The 16,148-nt window shown below is 39.2% G+C and overlaps 1 protein-coding gene across 6 annotated transcripts in view; it reads left to right on the top strand.

The window, feature by feature from the left end:
* The first annotated feature begins 1,239 nt into the window (after nucleotides 1–1,239).
* HNRNPD (heterogeneous nuclear ribonucleoprotein D) overlaps nucleotides 1,240–16,148 on the top strand; it is a 17,749-nt gene continuing 2,840 nt past the window's right edge. For 2 of the 6 annotated variants that reach the window (XR_008662810.1, XM_055312995.1), the window contains exons 1-6: nucleotides 1,241–1,789; nucleotides 3,616–3,672; nucleotides 13,276–13,444; nucleotides 13,971–14,132; nucleotides 15,373–15,504; nucleotides 15,939–16,038. Coding sequence is in view for 4 of the 6 variants with exons in the window: in XM_055312995.1 (XP_055168970.1) it covers nucleotides 1,557–1,789; nucleotides 3,616–3,672; nucleotides 13,276–13,444; nucleotides 13,971–14,132; nucleotides 15,373–15,504; nucleotides 15,939–16,038 (853 nt within the window). In the remaining 2 variants the exon portion in view is untranslated. Of the gene's footprint in view, nucleotides 1,790–3,615; nucleotides 3,673–13,275; nucleotides 13,445–13,970; nucleotides 14,133–15,372; nucleotides 15,505–15,938; nucleotides 16,039–16,148 lie in introns of all 6 variants that reach the window. The other 4 variants (XR_008662811.1, XM_055312998.1, XM_055312997.1 and 1 more) reach the window with 3 other exon arrangements.

A 16,148-nucleotide genomic window follows, 5' to 3' on the forward strand; every position in this document is an offset into this window, starting at 1 on the left:
CCTGGGTGGCTCAGCGGTTTAGCGCCTGCCTTCGGAGTCCCGGGATCGAGTCCCACCTCGGGCTCCCCGCATGGAGCCTGCTCCTCCCTCTGCCTGTGTCTCTCATGAATGAATAAAAAAAAAAAAAAAAAAAAAAAAAAAGAAGGAGTACCCAGAAACTTCGCTTTCTTCTAGGTGTACTTCAGGAAGCTGCAAATCAAAGCCCGAATAATCCAGTTTCCAGTCACGACATTTGGGCTTTCTAATAGGTCTATAAAAGAACTTTAATGTTACCCCGCATGAAACGCTTAGCGGTTCTTCTAAAAGCCAAACCCCCAAACACGGCAAGCTCAGAAACTTTGTAAAGATGATTCACAGCATTTATGTATTTTATTTAGTACAAGGACCAAAAAACATGAACCTCTGGCTGACCGAACGCACCCCTCAACCCAGCATTTTCAAAGAATTGTGGTAGGTTCTAGGATCTTCAAAATGTGCTAGTTACCTGCTTCTTTTGACGAAAAATTTCAGGAGAAAAGCGGACAAGCAAAACTCCTACTTGGAAAGCAAATTTAAAAGAAAAATAAAAAGCCCTAGCCGCCAGCGGCCTCGGCCTGCCCGCCCGGGGTCGGGAAGCGGGGCGGCCGGAGGAACCTCAATGTCACCGGGTCGCGGGCGACGGAGCTGCGACAGCCCGTGCGCGCGCTCCGCTCGGCCGTCGGGAGCCCGGCGTCCCCAGGTGCCGCGGCGCACAGGGCCAGCGACACGGGGCCACCGCCCCACCGCAGCCTCTTTCCCAGGGATGGGCGCTACCGGACGGAGGGAGCCGCTGGGCCTCCTCCCCCCCCCCCCCCCCGCGTTACGCCGCAGGCGCGCGCGGGACACGGTCGCCTCCCGGGAGGCGCCGCCACACCCCGGCCTCACGCCGCGGCTCCCGCCGCCGGGGGCCGGTGGCTGGGCCGACTCCGGGAACGCTCGGAAGGGCGGGGGCGAAGGAAGGGGCGCCTCTAGCTGCGCCTTCCAAACAACGTTCCTTGTTCTCGATGGTCCCCGCGCGGCCGTCTTATCGAACGCAATTTCCGGTTCCTTTTAAAGGCCCCACGCTGCGCGGCGCGGCGCGGCGCGGCGCGGCGCGTGAGAGGAAGGCATTAGAGGGAACGAGAGGGCGGGCCTGAGCAGGAAGAGGAAAGCAGCTAGCGGTAGAGGGGGCGGGGAGGCGCAAAGGGCGCGCTCTCGCGTCACGTGACCGGGACGCGCCGTTCTTCCGTCGGCCATTTTAGGTGGTCCGCGGCGGCGCCATTAAAGCGAGGAGGAGGCAAGAGCGGCCGCCGCTGCTGCTTATTCTTTTTTAGTGCAGCTAGAGAGAGCGGGAGTGCGCGCTGCGCGAGTGTGGGAGGCGAGGGGGGCAGGCCAGGGAGAGGCGCAGGAGCCTTTGCAGCCGCGCGCGCCTTCTCTGTCTTGTTGTGTGCTTCGCGCGGTGGAGCGGGCGCGCGGCAGCGGCGGGGATTACTTTGCTGCTAGTTTCGGTTCGCGGCAGCGGCGGGTGTAGTCTCGGCGGCGGCGGAGGCAGTAGCACTATGTCGGAGGAGCAGTTCGGCGGGGACGGGGCGGCGGCGGCGGCAACGGCGGCGGTAGGCGGCTCGGCGGGCGAGCAGGAGGGAGCCATGGTGGCGGCGGCGCAGGGGGCAGCGGCGGCGGCGGGAAGTGGAGCCGGGACCGGGGGCGGAACCGCGGCTGGAGGCACCGAAGGGGGCAGCGCCGAGTCGGAAGGGGCGAAGATCGATGCCAGTAAGAATGAGGAGGATGAAGGGTGAGTAAGGGGCGACCCGGGATAGTCAGGCCCAACTAGTCCCCCTCCCCCTCCCTATCCCCCGCCATTAGGCCTCGTTCCCGCTCTCCGCCTGCCCTCCAGCCCCCCATGCAGTCTCCTTGCACAGTGCTCCCCTTCTCTTCGCCGGGTCCCCCGGGGCTTTCGTTTCCTTCTCCCCCTGCCCGCGTATCGCCCCCTCCCCCATCACACACGTTTCCACCTTTAGCCGTCACCATGCTGCTCCCCGGCCCGCCCTCTTTCCCTCCCTCGCCTTGGGTCTCCTCCCACTGACTTAGCCGCCAGGATTTTTTCCCGCCTGTCTCGGGGTACCTTTTTTCTTGCTCGCCTGTCCTCTCCCTTCCTCGTTTTATTAAGGTCCCGAGCATAAAGATCGACACAGAAGCTTTTATGCCGAGACAACTAAGGCTTATTGGGTGCTTCCACTTTAGCGTCCCGAGACGATGCGATTCTTTATAAGCACATGCTCTGGGGACCGCGTAAGCTGCCCACTCTGCTCCCCCCCCCCCCCCCCCCCCGGCTTCAGGCCGAACGTGTTTTGTATTTCGGAGAAGTTTGGCCTCGATCTCTTCTTTCCACAATACGCTGTCGAACCACTTGCGTACTTAGGCCCTACTTTTCAGCCTATGGAACGTAGTGGGCCTGGTGATATTCCCTGAGTCGCCTGTCGTTGCGTTGGTCTTGCTCCATGGGCTTTCGTTAAGTTCCTTGTCGGCGGGGCCTGCACTTGACTGTGGAGCTGTTTCTACCTCCAGCTTGCTGGCTACCCTTCCCCCATCCCGCGGAGTTATTCTATCCGCGCACCGTTTTCGCGCCCTCAGCTATTTGTTTCCCCAACTGTTCTTACAGATTGTAACCTTACTTTTTATGTGCAGCTTCCATTTTTTTTAACCCCACCCCCGTGCCTAGGATCCTTTTTGGTCTCTCTTGATTTCTCCTTCCCGCTCTCTTACTCACTCTTAAAGGAGGCCTACCATCCGTCTTTGATAAAATGAACAAATCCTTTATTGTGGTATGGCATGATTTTTTTTTTTTTTGCAGGTTTTTAAGTACTGACTTGTTCCCTCCAATTGGAATAAGTTGTATATGCTATATATAAGCTGCATTTGGTATACTAGAATGCAGTATTTGGGAGCGGGAGCATAACGACAGAGGAGTTACCAGGAGGGACTAAATCGGGGCTCTTGGCTAGGTTTTCTTATTCCCGTTACTGATCGCTGATCTTGGATTAACGCATCCATTCCCTTTTGTAATGTGGGGGTGTGTATGTGTGATTCTTCTTTTCCTTCACTATTAACAAGAAGAAAGGTGTGGAAAAGCAATAAAATGTCGCTTTTATCCAGTATTAGAAAACGATTTCCTTTATTGGGAAGGAGCACAAGATCTGGAGGGTGGGAAAGGGAAGCACTTTAGAATGTCGAGTTTAATCTCAGCCCAGGCCGACTTGTCAGACTGATTGCGCTGGCTTTGGGAGAATGGCGGTGGGGTGGGAAATTAGCTTTACTTAATTTTAAATTACATACGGTATAAGAAAAGAATGTGTTAAATATTGGGAAACTTAAGCCTTCAACATTTTGGTTTTTCTTTCTGAATTCTGTTGTTTGGACAGAGGCACCAAAATGATTAATTGTATAACTTGCTGTTTGGGGCAGGCTTTAGCCCTGTTTTTTCAAATCACAAAGCTGCTACCCTTATAGTTTCCTACTGTTGAACTGAAGTGTAAATGAATTAAAGTTTTTAGCCCTAACAATGTCAAAAACTAAAACTAGAATTTTGATTGGTTGCTGTACCGGTTGTTAATTCCCTAGCCATTCAAACTCCTCCCCACGACACTCTGAAGCAGCGACGGCACAGCGGGAAGAATGGTAAAACTTTTAAATTTTATTTCTGTATTATAAAGGTTTCAATAGTCATAACATGAGAGGCTGTGTATTGATTAGTTGCCCATTGATCCCCAGGAAATTCTAGACGTAGTACAGTAGGATGTCTTGTGCCTGGGATATAAAATCTTTTTTTAGGCATGTGTGTGATCTTTGGGCAAAATTGATGCCATTACATGGGTTTTGGTCTGTGGTAATGCATGTAATTGTGATTTGGTTAAATTAAAACAATAAAGTTAGTAACATGTTTGAACAAGAAAAAATATTACCATGATTTCAGATTTGATTTTTTTAAGACAAGTATTTTTGTTGAAATTCTAAGTTTAATGTTAAATTTGAAGGTTACTTGATATAAACTCTTGTGTGTTTAAAATGTCTTGCATGCTATTCAGAAATATTCTGGATATGTGAAAAGTAGAACAATTTTTAGAGTAGTGTTTATATGCATTATGCACAAGTGTATTTTATCTCCCAACCATATTTGTAAGTGGAACTTTAATAACAATTGGATATGTATTATTCAGAGGCGGGCTGGTGTGGCTTTTCACTACAGCTTTACCAGATTTTTAATTTTCAGTGTGATGTTTGCAATGTTAATTACAGTTGGTTGGTTCACATGTCTCTTAAATTTCATGACTTCTCTATGGAAGGATGGTAGATTATTCTTTTTATCCTTCCTTTCCCCTAAATGTCAGTCTTTTTGCTTTTAGGATTGATTATGTTTTGAGTTTGCCAGGAGTTTGTGTTCTCCATCGTTGGAGTTTAGAGGGCCAGTAATAATTTGTAGAAAGTTGATTTAGCTGTACAAACTACATTCTGTTTTAAGAGCCCAATTGGGATAACATTTAAATTTTACACAGTATTTACTTACTACTGTATTCTCATCCACTGAAATCTGTCCGGTTTTATATTGCAGATAAAGCAGACTGGAAATAGGCAAAAGGGAAAAGTAAAAAGAAGACTGGGGTCAGAATGTGACATACAGAATAAAATGTTTTTCATGAAAATTAATCCGTTTGGCACTGTTACAGTTCATTTTCACTGCTAGCTAATCGTGGCAAACTGAATCAGATTAAACTGTCACTATACCTGATTCTTTTTTACTCCATTACATATTTCAGATCTTATGTAAGCAAGCATTTTCAGTGATTAGAAGGGACCATAAACTTAAGTTTGAGATCACTGTTAACGATTCTTGTAGAATTATTTTTGCTCTGTTACTACCCAATAATGTAACCTTAAAGTTTTTTGAATGACCTCTTAGGAAAAATGGTCAATTGAATATTTATAAGTTAGTGAATGTTTTAGATTGTGACCTATTTTCATTCACTGAAAATAGGATTTAACTGAGGTTCATTTTAAGTTAAGCAAGTTTACATTTAAAGTGTAATATTTGACTTTTTAAAATTACTGCTTAATCACCCAGCCTTGTCCTGTTACAGATATTCTTGTTTTTCTTTTTGGTGTGTGTGCACTTGTCACTCTATCTGTTCCTTTTTCTGTCTCCCAGTTTGAGGGAAATTGTGCAGCAGTTTGATAACAGTCCCAGGAGTGAGAATAAGACTGGCTTTACTAGATACAAAATCATCCGAATTGAGTTTCTTTAAACACATTTCTGTGTGCATTCCTTTTCACGATTTTAACTTGAGAGTAAAGTTATTAGAATATGATCATTAAAATTTTAAAAATGAGTTTGTTGTGCACCCAAGGTTTTTTTTATGTTGAATATAAGAATAAACAGCTATTCTTGGGGTATGCCTGTTAATATATCTTCGTGGATGTTTCCACAGTTCAGACCTTTGGAATAATTATTCATTTCCATAATAAAATGCTTTCCTGAGTTCACCTCATATTAATCTTTCCAATTTTAACATTGCTAGTTTTTTTTTTTTTTTTTTTAACTTGTAAGCAGTTGCACTGGAATTTCCCATTTTTGTGTGGATTCATGTTCTTTCCAGGGCTAGGTAATTTAAAGTTACTTCGTGTTGGGCAAAATATACATGCCAAGTAGCAAACTACCTGGAGGAGAGTTTTTCAAATATCAAGATAAGTGGAAAACTATAATACTGTGTTAGCTTTCAGACAGTTGATAAAGTAGGTACATTGACTTACCTGCATTAGATTGTGCAGGAAGCAAAATAATTCGGTTCAGTTACCAAAGTACAGCAGTACTTTTCTAATAACAGGGCAGTAGATCTAGTCCTATAACCATTAGTGTATAGTAAGCTCCTGTGATTTCTTCCTGTTTGGGAATTTTGTGAGTTAATTTTGCTGCGGGTTGAGTGCTCTCTGATTTCTAAGAAATGGGCATACATTTGTTTTAAATATTTAAGATTATAATCTATACCCAAGTGCTTTTGGGGCATTCCGAACTTTGCTTTATAAGCAAACAGCTTTTAGAGCAGTCTCATACCTAATTTACTGGCCTTTAATTCAATAAAGTTGGGTTTACTGTAAAGTTGAGACCCTGAGTAGATGGTCTGAATTTTAGTGTTCTTTGGAACCTTTGACAAGTTTCTAGTGTTAAAATTGCAGAAATAGATGCTCCCAGGTCTCAAGATGTTGAACATATAAGGGAGAAGGAGTGTTAAATTCTTTTCATTTCAAAGTATCTATTATGGAAGATACTAAAAAAAATCACCTGACCTTAGGATTTGGAATTGGAGAAAATCATTGCGGTTTTTTTTCAGTGCTGCCTTTTGAGATAAATATACTTGGCCTTAAGCCTGGTTTTTTTTTTTTTCTTCAAGTCATGTGACTTCTATAAACTATATTTAATGTGTATTTTTAATATTCCCTGAGTGTTTTGTCCTCTGTAAGGCTGCTCTAATTTAAGAAAGTTTTGAATCTACTATTGGGGTGTGTGATTTGTGGCCAGTATGGAGGATGATTAGTTTTAGTCTTCAACTGATACATGTTATGCTTGAAAGCATTTAAAAAGGAATAGAATAATAACCTTTTTCCTATTCCACTTAAAGCTGTGCACCTCAAATGTGTGTGCAGATTGACAAATGGAGTGAAACATAACTTCTGTTAGTCCAAGATTTATTTGACTTTAGTTCTGCTTCAACATTTTAGTAGATAGGGCACTGAACTGGATGCTGGAAGCGTGGGATCTGTTTCTGTTACTTCACTTCCAACAGTGTGGTCTCAGGTAATATAACATGTTTGTTACTTGGTTTGCTGATCTATGTGTTGGAAACAAAGCTCACCGCAGGAAGATTGACTACATAGCCTGCTTTCATAGCTTGTGTGTGTTTATCCGGTGCCTTAATAGTTGATACTGCCAGTGATTTACTCCTGTGGAGTAAAGGTAAGCATGTTTTAGTTTCTGGAGTATTGAATTGTGTATATTGGAGCTAGACATTTAAGACTTACTTGGGGGTGGGGAGACTCGTATTGCTAGTAGTGTTTGGCCAATAATCAGCGTGATAGTTGTTAAGTATTGGGTCATGTCCTGTAAACTCCTGCCTATCTAGACTTGAAACTACCACGCAGTTCAAACAACTAGGAAATTCTCTCTCCCTCTCTTTAGTCTTGTAAGAAAAATACTGAAAAACTATCCGCAAATCTACTCAGAAAGCACTAATAGGCAATGTCATGGAATCAAGAATTCTGTAGTTTTTCCTTTATACTGTTAAAAAATAATGTGGTTTTAAAGCATTCCAAGATTCTAAGATTTTATCAAGAAAGGTAAAAATCATTTTCTAAGTTTACTATTCATATCTAAAATGATTACCAGTAGAAAACTACAGAACTGTGAATGAGTAGTAATCTCAGTTAACCAGAACCTTAACCTCTAGGTTAAGGAAACCTCATTCCTTAACCTTCAGGTAGATGGGAGTTTACCTTCTAAAGCTGATTGAGTTTATTTTAAAAGTGAAAATCCAGGAAGTCATTTTTTCCTTGGAATGAAAGGATAAAAGGGAGATTTGGGGGTTAAACATTTAAAGTTTATTTAAAGCTTGTCATTTTATTAGCTGTTATATTTTCAACCTAATTATCATTTTTAGTCACTTAGGTTCATTCTAAAGTATGAAGTAGTAATGAGATATGCTAGGATGGAGGAGGTAATTTTATTGACTCGTTAAAAGCTTGTCAGTCTGTTTCCAAAAGGTATTTTTAATACAGATTCTTAAATGATTAACCTTCCATGTGGTACTATCTAGTGGTAAAAAGTAACCCCTGCTCCCCATTATTGGTAGTTACTTTGTACTTCCTCGCAGTTCTTTCTGCCCACAAGTGCTGTCCCATGCTTTAATAAAACCACCTTTTGCACCAAAGAAATCCTCAAATCTATGGTTTCTAAGGAAAAATACTGATTTCATATATATTGGGATTTTCATTATATTTTGTCATTAGGATTTTAAAGGAATAATATTAACGATAAAATACTGAAAATTTAAAATGAATTGGTGGTATGCTTGAATAATCTTACTCCAAAAGGTGACAGTGATTGGCCAGTCATGTAATGTATTTGAAGTATATACCAGATTGACATTCTGTTGTTTTTTTTAAACTGTCAGAACTTGTTATGAAACTACATATGGAAAATCATGAGTTGTCAGGAAGTGTTTGAAAGTTACAGAAAATTTTTTTGGCCCTATTTCAAAATTGGGAGGTAGTGTAATGTAATGGTGTTTATCATTTTACCTTGAATAAGGTGTTTAACAGAGACTTCTAAGGAGAAGTATCTTTAAATAAACTACTATTGACCTTAGGAGTGCTAAACCTAGTGATCTCAATAATCAGAGAATACTTTTTTTGGGTATGAAAAAAACAGGAGTATTAACCTTTCCATCAGCCAGCACTGCTCCATATATATTACTTTTTATATTTTGAAATTCCTTACTAAATATTGGCATTTATGTGGAGTACAAATTATCAAGATGGTTTTCATTTATTTTATTTTTTTAAGGATTTTAGTTAGTTATTCATGAGAGAGACAGAAAGAGAGGCAGAGAGACACAGGCAGAGGGAGAAGCAGCAGGCTCCATGCAGGGAGCCCGATGCAGGACTTCCAGGGTCACGCCCTGGGCTGAAGGTGGCACTAAACCACTGAGCCACCTGGGCTGCCCCTCAAGATGGTTTTTAAACTATATTTAAGAGGTTTTTTAGGTAACCTATTTTCTAGTCTGTATATTTTACATGGGATATTTAAACACTTTGGTTTAAGTTTATGGTATTGAAAATAATCTTAGGATCCATTTATATAAAACCTCATTCTGGCCTTTTCCTATAATGTTGGTGACTTCATATAGCCTATGCAGATTTTAAAAAAGGCAATGAGTAAATGAAAACATTGCTTTATTAAATTATACTTAACTTGTGCTCTTCTCCTTCTGAGTAACTTTTTAATGTGCACTTGGGGTGTTTAAGACTGTTTTGTGCCGCTTAAGTATATTTGCTCCCTTATTTTACTATTTTTTTTAAAGCAAGGTCTGTGCTCAACGAGGGGCTTGAACTTGACCCTGATTTCAGGAATCAAATGCTCTGTGCACTGAGCCAGCAAAACGCCCCTGTGTTTGTTGATTTCATCCTTACCAAAGAATCAAAATCTACTCTTAGGCCTCTGATTTACAGCTATGGAAACAATCTTGGGTTTTTGTTTTCCTGAAGGTCATACAGTTGGTATGTGGCAGAAGTAGGATTTTAAACTGGTGCTTTGGCTTACTTCCTCTAAATTTACTTTAGAAGAGAATGTCCCACTAAGCAGTCTAAATTCCTGAATGACATTGCATAGCATTTGGAGAGTTTTCCGCACTGAGTTGTGTAATTTTATGCATAGTTTAATATTATGATATGGTATCACATCAATATCTGTAGAAGCAAGGAGATTTCAATTGTTAAGTGTTTTATTTATTTTTAATTTTTGTAAATATTTTATTTATTCATAAGAGACCGAGAGGGGCAGAGACACAGAGGGAGAAGCAGGCTCCACGCAAGGAGCCTGATGTGGGACTCCCTGTGAGGGATCACACCTGCTGAACTGAAAGCAGATGCTCAGCTGCTGAGCCACCCAGGTGTCCCCATGTTAAGTGTTTTAAAATTGAATATTATATTGCCTCTGGGTACTAAATAGCATATAGATAGGATTAAGAAGTTAAACTATGAATAAAATACTGTAGATGAAGTCCTGTGTTTTCTTTAGGATTGTTGATTGGCTTACAACTAGGGACCAGTTTTAAAGTTTTAGGGTGGGAGCGCATTTCTGTTGCTACTCGAACAAGTCTAGTGATGTAGTTTTAACTTGGCTGGTTAGGCTTTTTTTGAAGTTCTGTCTCTACCTCACTGTAAGCGTTTGCATATCTCTATGAGAGTGACAGCAACTTGAAATTCAGTCTTGGTATTCAAGGCAGCAGAAGTAATCTGGATGGACAATAGGTATCCTGCTTTAAGCAAAATACAGTAATATAAAAAAATTGTATGCCATCTCCTAATATGAGGAAAAGCGTGTCAGTGCTAGTGTTCTGAGAGACTAAGATAGTTCCCATTTATCCAAAATTAAGATAACAGGCTTTTTCTTATTGTATTATACTATTGTATCTTGGTGTGTCCACTGAATTAAGATTTGATGGATTTAACATTTCCCATTTCTTAAAGATGGAATGGATTTGGAACAGTTTGTATTCATGGTAGTATTTACCTGTTGCCAGTTGTGCAGCAGCCTGGCTTGTTAGCAGCTAAAGCTTTAGCACTTTTGGGCTGTCAAAATGGCAGTGCATTTGTCTGAAAGAGCTTTTGGGCTCTTGCTCAGAGACTGTTTACTTAAAATTTGCAAAGTTCAAGTGCTGGCTACCCACTCTACAGAATGGAAGTTGAGGGGTAGATTAAACAGCAACTATGATGAACCTGACAAAAATGAGAAATAGAACTTGTTAGAAGAACTAAGAAATGAGATGTAGTGTATTAATAGTTCTCTTATTTCAAAAGAGACTTTGGGCATGTACAGTAGTAGCTTAATGTATATAAATTAATAGTGACCGACCTATACAGTGTTTAAATCATTATTACTGTATTTTAAGAAGGCAGAAGTGTGTAATGTGTTGTAGAAAAATTACCCGAATAAATGAAGGTTAAAAACAACTGGGGGGAGGTATCAGAAGGTAGGCAATGGCCTTTTTTTTTTTTTTTTTAAGGTGAAATACTTGGCTCATTCTCTAAAGGTGCTGGTTAGCTGAAGTTTTACTATGTATTTTGCTCTAGTTTTTTGAGAAATAGGGATCATTCTGTGGAATATGTGTAGTCATAGTTGACCAGACTTTTCAATCTGTCCAAAGGGGATTTGATTGTTAGTTTAGGAAAGACGCATCTTCAGTGACCTTCTAGCCTTAAGGTGGTAGGCACATTTAACAACTTCTGTGCTAATGACTGTATTAAAAGTGGGCAGTTTGTTTTGAGAGAGTTCTTTGCTGGGCCAGTTGATGAGTTAGTATGCTTATCCAGTTTTAAGAAGACTGACTTCTATGCTGTGAAAACATTTGGGGCTTATGAATAATAATAGGACATGCCTCATTCATGGAGTTTAAATTTATTTCTTTGTAATTATTTTGTTTTTAAAATAATTTTACATCAAGGACATTTAATCCAGTATAAACTTTGCCTTGGTTAAATAAAATCAAAACTAATTCTGTCTTAATATCTGAGGAACAGTTCAGGTGAAGTATTCTTGCCTTTCAACATTAGCTTTTTTTTTTTTTTTTTTAACTTTTTTCAACATTAGTTTTTTAAAGCAAGGCTTTTGTTCTTGTAGTCTCTTCAGGCTGAAGTAATTTCAAACTTAAAAATTGATAGAAAATTTTTGTAATTACAGAAGGTGGTAATTCAGTAGTTAACATTTTCAACTTAATTGAAGCTGTTTCTGTTCTAGAATTGCCATGGATACCTGAGCAAGAGGTCATTGCTTTATAGTTTGTTCTTTCTCGTCTTTAAAAATACAGCAGTGTCCTTACTTTGGAAGGGTAAATGTTGCTAATGAACTTTCAACTATGAAGAAAGTGCTCTGGATCTTTAGGTTTTAAAAGTAAAGTGATTTTAAGGCATAAATTTAAGTGTCAAGGATTGGATTTTAGAAGGTACATTATTTGAATGAAAAAACAATTGAGAATAACTTTTCCATGAAATTGACAATAAACATTAAAAATTACCTATAGAACATTATGGGTGTTTTTGTTATGTTCATTTGATTATAAATACAAAAAGGATTAATAAAGGTTACTTTAAGCATGGAGATTTTATTAGAGGAAGTCCTGAAGGTTAAGCATATAAATAGCCCAGCTTTACATTACGATACATTTACTAATTGAAAACTTAACCTGAAATGGGAAGCACAGTATATACTGAAAGTAGGGCTTCGTTTATAATGTAAGTTAATTTTGTCATTAGAACTAAAAATAGGTCTAAGATAGTAAGATCAGTAACACCTCAGTTAATCTGGCATCTTTAGGGGAGAAGCAGAAAGAGATCTCATTCTAGGGACACAATTGGCCTCTTGTGGAAGAATTGGCTTCAATGGCAATATCCCAGAAGCCCACAAGATGGAGATATTTCCTGCTTTAATTTTCTATCTGGAGCTGAAAGTAACACTTTCCCATCCCTACCCCAGTTACAGAGATGAGAAAAATCATTGAGCAAGTATGATTTTATTCCCGTAAAATTTTTAGCTTTCACATAACAAATTCTGACAGTTTATCCTTAAAATAAAAATCTCCAGTCCTGTCTCTTTAAAGGGTAGGAGGTATGTGTAAGCTCTTTGGGGCGGTCTTAGGGGGTGGTTGAGGGGGCAGATGTAAAAGCAATCAGTTGTCAAGTCTGAGCTTTATGCCCTTTTGTTGTAATAAAAATAATCTTTCACCTGAATTTTTTTTTTTTTTGAGTATATATTTTTGGTCTTAAAGTGTTCTGGTGGTTTCTACTTACCACCTGTCACTTTTAACATCTTCAAGGTTTAAATATTTTATTGCTGGTTAACTGAGGTTCTACTGTAAATAAATCCTATAAATTAGTGGATTGTGCGTCTGTGGGTAATTTTTGTTCACTAAATTATTATTGTCTATATTAAAGACCCATAGCACGTCAAAAAGCTTTGCTTACAACTTAATTTGTGAGACTTAGAATTTTCCATTTTATGTGCTAAGAGTTAATGACAACCATTAGGTAAATAGAAAGCTTCAGCATAGACATGCTGGTTGCTGTGATCATTGGAGACTACATAGCCTTTTTACGAGTTTAATGAAAATTTGGTAGAAAAACTTGAAGCTGAAATTGTTTTGCGGTTACGAATATTTAACTTGTAATTTAAGAAAGTCTTAAATGTGTAGTATTTTTATTTTAGGGTTACATACATTGTTTTGGGAAGTCAAAAAGAATTTGCTGCTTTCTCACTATTTCATAATTATGCAGATGCAGCAGTAATAAGCAAAACTTGACAAAAATGGAATGTGGTGTTCTTGATATGTGGTAATATAGGAAGAGTAATGTTAGTATGTACACTGCCCAGTAAATTGGTGCAGTTTGGAAAAGGTATTGTTATGGGTACTTAAAGTTTATTTGTTTTTAGCATTTTAATATTACTTTTTGTCTTTACAGGAAAATGTTTATAGGAGGACTTAGCTGGGACACTACAAAGAAAGATCTGAAGGACTATTTCTCCAAATTTGGTGAAGTTGTAGACTGCACTCTGAAGTTAGATCCTATCACAGGGCGATCAAGGGGTTTTGGCTTTGTGCTATTTAAAGAGTCGGAGAGTGTAGATAAGGTAGTGTGTTACATGTTCTGATCAGTTAATATAAGATGTGGGTAGTTTGATACATTAATTTGCCCATTTGTGATTTCCCCTTTTGCAGTATATGAAGGAAGAACTATAGTTCTTAACCTGTACATTCTATGAAGAGTTCTCTTTGTTTACTGAATATCTTCTGTATGGTATTAGGGGAAAAAAATACTGAGACTTAAAGACCCCCTAATTAAAAGAATGATCTGTGACAAGTTCACAGAAATAGAGATTTTTGGAATACCTTGGGCTAAAGGGAAGTAGCAATTTTATGTTGCTGACAGTTAAAGGTGAGATAGTTTTCTGGTAACTAAATTTGTGCCCCCCCCCCTTCTTATTGACAGGTTGAACACTGTTCTCTGTTAGCTGATGTCACATAATTTGACAGTTTAGTCATGAACAAGTCAACACTTACCTGACATTAGCTATATTTATAGTTTTTAAGTAAGTGAATGAATAATCAACTTCAATTAATACACATACTTAAAATGAATAACTTCAATTTCCTTAGGTCATGGATCAGAAAGAACATAAATTGAATGGGAAGGTGATTGATCCTAAAAGGGCCAAAGCCATGAAAACAAAAGAGCCTGTTAAAAAAATTTTTGTTGGTGGCCTTTCTCCAGATACACCTGAAGAAAAAATAAGGGAGTACTTTGGTGGTTTTGGTGAGGTATGTGATACTGTTTTGACCCAGTTTTTGTCAAAATTAGTGTGAATATAATTGTCAAAAGTTGTCACAAAGTTTGGGCTAATTAAGTGCTTTGTTTTGAAAGAAGGATAATTGTTTTTTTGTTTTAAAGATTTTATTTATTCACGAGAAACAGAGGCAGTCATAGGCAGAGGGAGAAGCAGGCTCCCTATGGGGGAGCCCGATGTGGGACTCGATCCCAGAACTCCGGGATCACCCCTTGAGCCAAAGGCAGATACTCAACCGCTGAGCCACCCAGGCATCTCTGAAAGAAGGATATTGTAAATCCTTTGTGGCAGATCTTTGAAGATTTGATGATTGCATTTTTCCTCAATTACTGAAGGTATAGGGTACTCCCAAGATGACATTTTGTATCTTGAGGAATTTACCAAATTAGTAGAAATAAAAAACTGTGAGGAAGAAATTCAGATTGGATTACCTGAGATACAGAAGGACATGATTCAATTGAAAATAGGAAAGGAAAAAAAAAAAAAGAAAATAGGAAAGGGAAGAATTAAGAATAGGGTGTAGTGCCTTCTCAATTTAAACAAACAGGTATATGCAAATTTTATGGGGCTGATTATGGACTTAGTGAAACCAGAATTCCTTTTGTGAGATAATGATTAAAAGCTATGAGAAATTTGTGGCCTTGTGTTCCAGATAACAGCCTGCAGGCAACTTTTGCTTGATTTAAACAACGTTTCGTTGATTGTATTTAGGTTGAGATACTACACTTATGTAGATACCTAGCTTTTCTTAAATACTTGCAAGAGCAAGCAACATTATAACTACCTTCTTGCATGGCAGTAGCCATCTAAGACAAGAGTAGCAGCCTCTTTACCTTCGATAGTTACATGTTCTCTAGTTTTCAGTGGTCCTCACCACTTTGATTTTTCCTAAATGCAATCAGTCACCTTATCCTGTTTTTCTTAAAATTGCTCCCTTCTGTTCTTGGTTGTCACTTGAGTTTGTGACCCTTGAAATAGGTAGCAAATGTCAGTCCCTGTGAAGCTTGTTTTTTATTAATAGGTTTGAAGACTTTTTAGGTGGAATGGGTATTCTAATTTGGAGCCTTCTCTCAAAAGATTAGGATAAATGGAGAGAGCAGAATAGAATTTGAGGTCCAAATATGTTTTCTTTGTGCATTTTTCCCCACTAAATTTGTGCTTATTGTCAATCACATGCAAACTAAGATCTTAAAACTTAACTTTTTTGATGTCAGGTGGAATCCATAGAGCTCCCTATGGACAACAAGACCAATAAGAGGCGTGGATTCTGCTTTATTACCTTTAAGGAAGAGGAACCAGTGAAGAAGATAATGGAAAAGAAATACCACAATGTTGGTCTTAGTAAAGTAAGTTAAGCATCCATTTATTTGTGGAGAAAACTAACTTTTGTAGAGTGTTTCGTTATCTAGCTTTTTGTAAAGACTTCAGTTTGCATGCTTTTGCTTTAAGACCTCTCATTAGTGTTTTATGTATCAAAGTCACCATTTTTTGCTTTTACTGGGGAGCAGGAGGGAAAACATTGTATTTAAGTGAATTTTTGTCTAGGCTTTGCAAAAAGATAGTGTTTGAGGGCCTGATGAGAATGTAGCAACCTATCTTAAGCTAATAATTTGGATATCCTTTGAGGAGATTAAGTACTGATGATTGGTTTAGTTGATACACTGACTTTGAGGAACATATTATTAGTCAACTCTATTTAGATAGTATTGGCTATCCTGTTTATTATAAATTCTGACGTATTTTCTTGTATCTGTATAATAACATAATTTTTCTTTTTTAGTGTGAAATAAAAGTAGCCATGTCGAAGGAACAGTATCAGCAACAGCAACAGTGGGGATCTAGAGGAGGATTTGCAGGAAGAGCTCGTGGAAGAGGTGGTGGTAAGCTAGAGCCTAAGTTTACTCTATCTTAAGCTTTTCTGCTTTTTTAATTATCCTGAAGTAAAGATCTTTGCTGATCTTCTGACTTTAGTGAACCTATTAATGTGCTG

This window comes from Nyctereutes procyonoides, unplaced genomic scaffold (genome assembly GCF_905146905.1).
Source record: "Nyctereutes procyonoides isolate TBG_1078 unplaced genomic scaffold, NYPRO_anot_genome, whole genome shotgun sequence".
Lineage (NCBI taxonomy): Eukaryota > Metazoa > Chordata > Mammalia > Carnivora > Canidae > Nyctereutes > Nyctereutes procyonoides.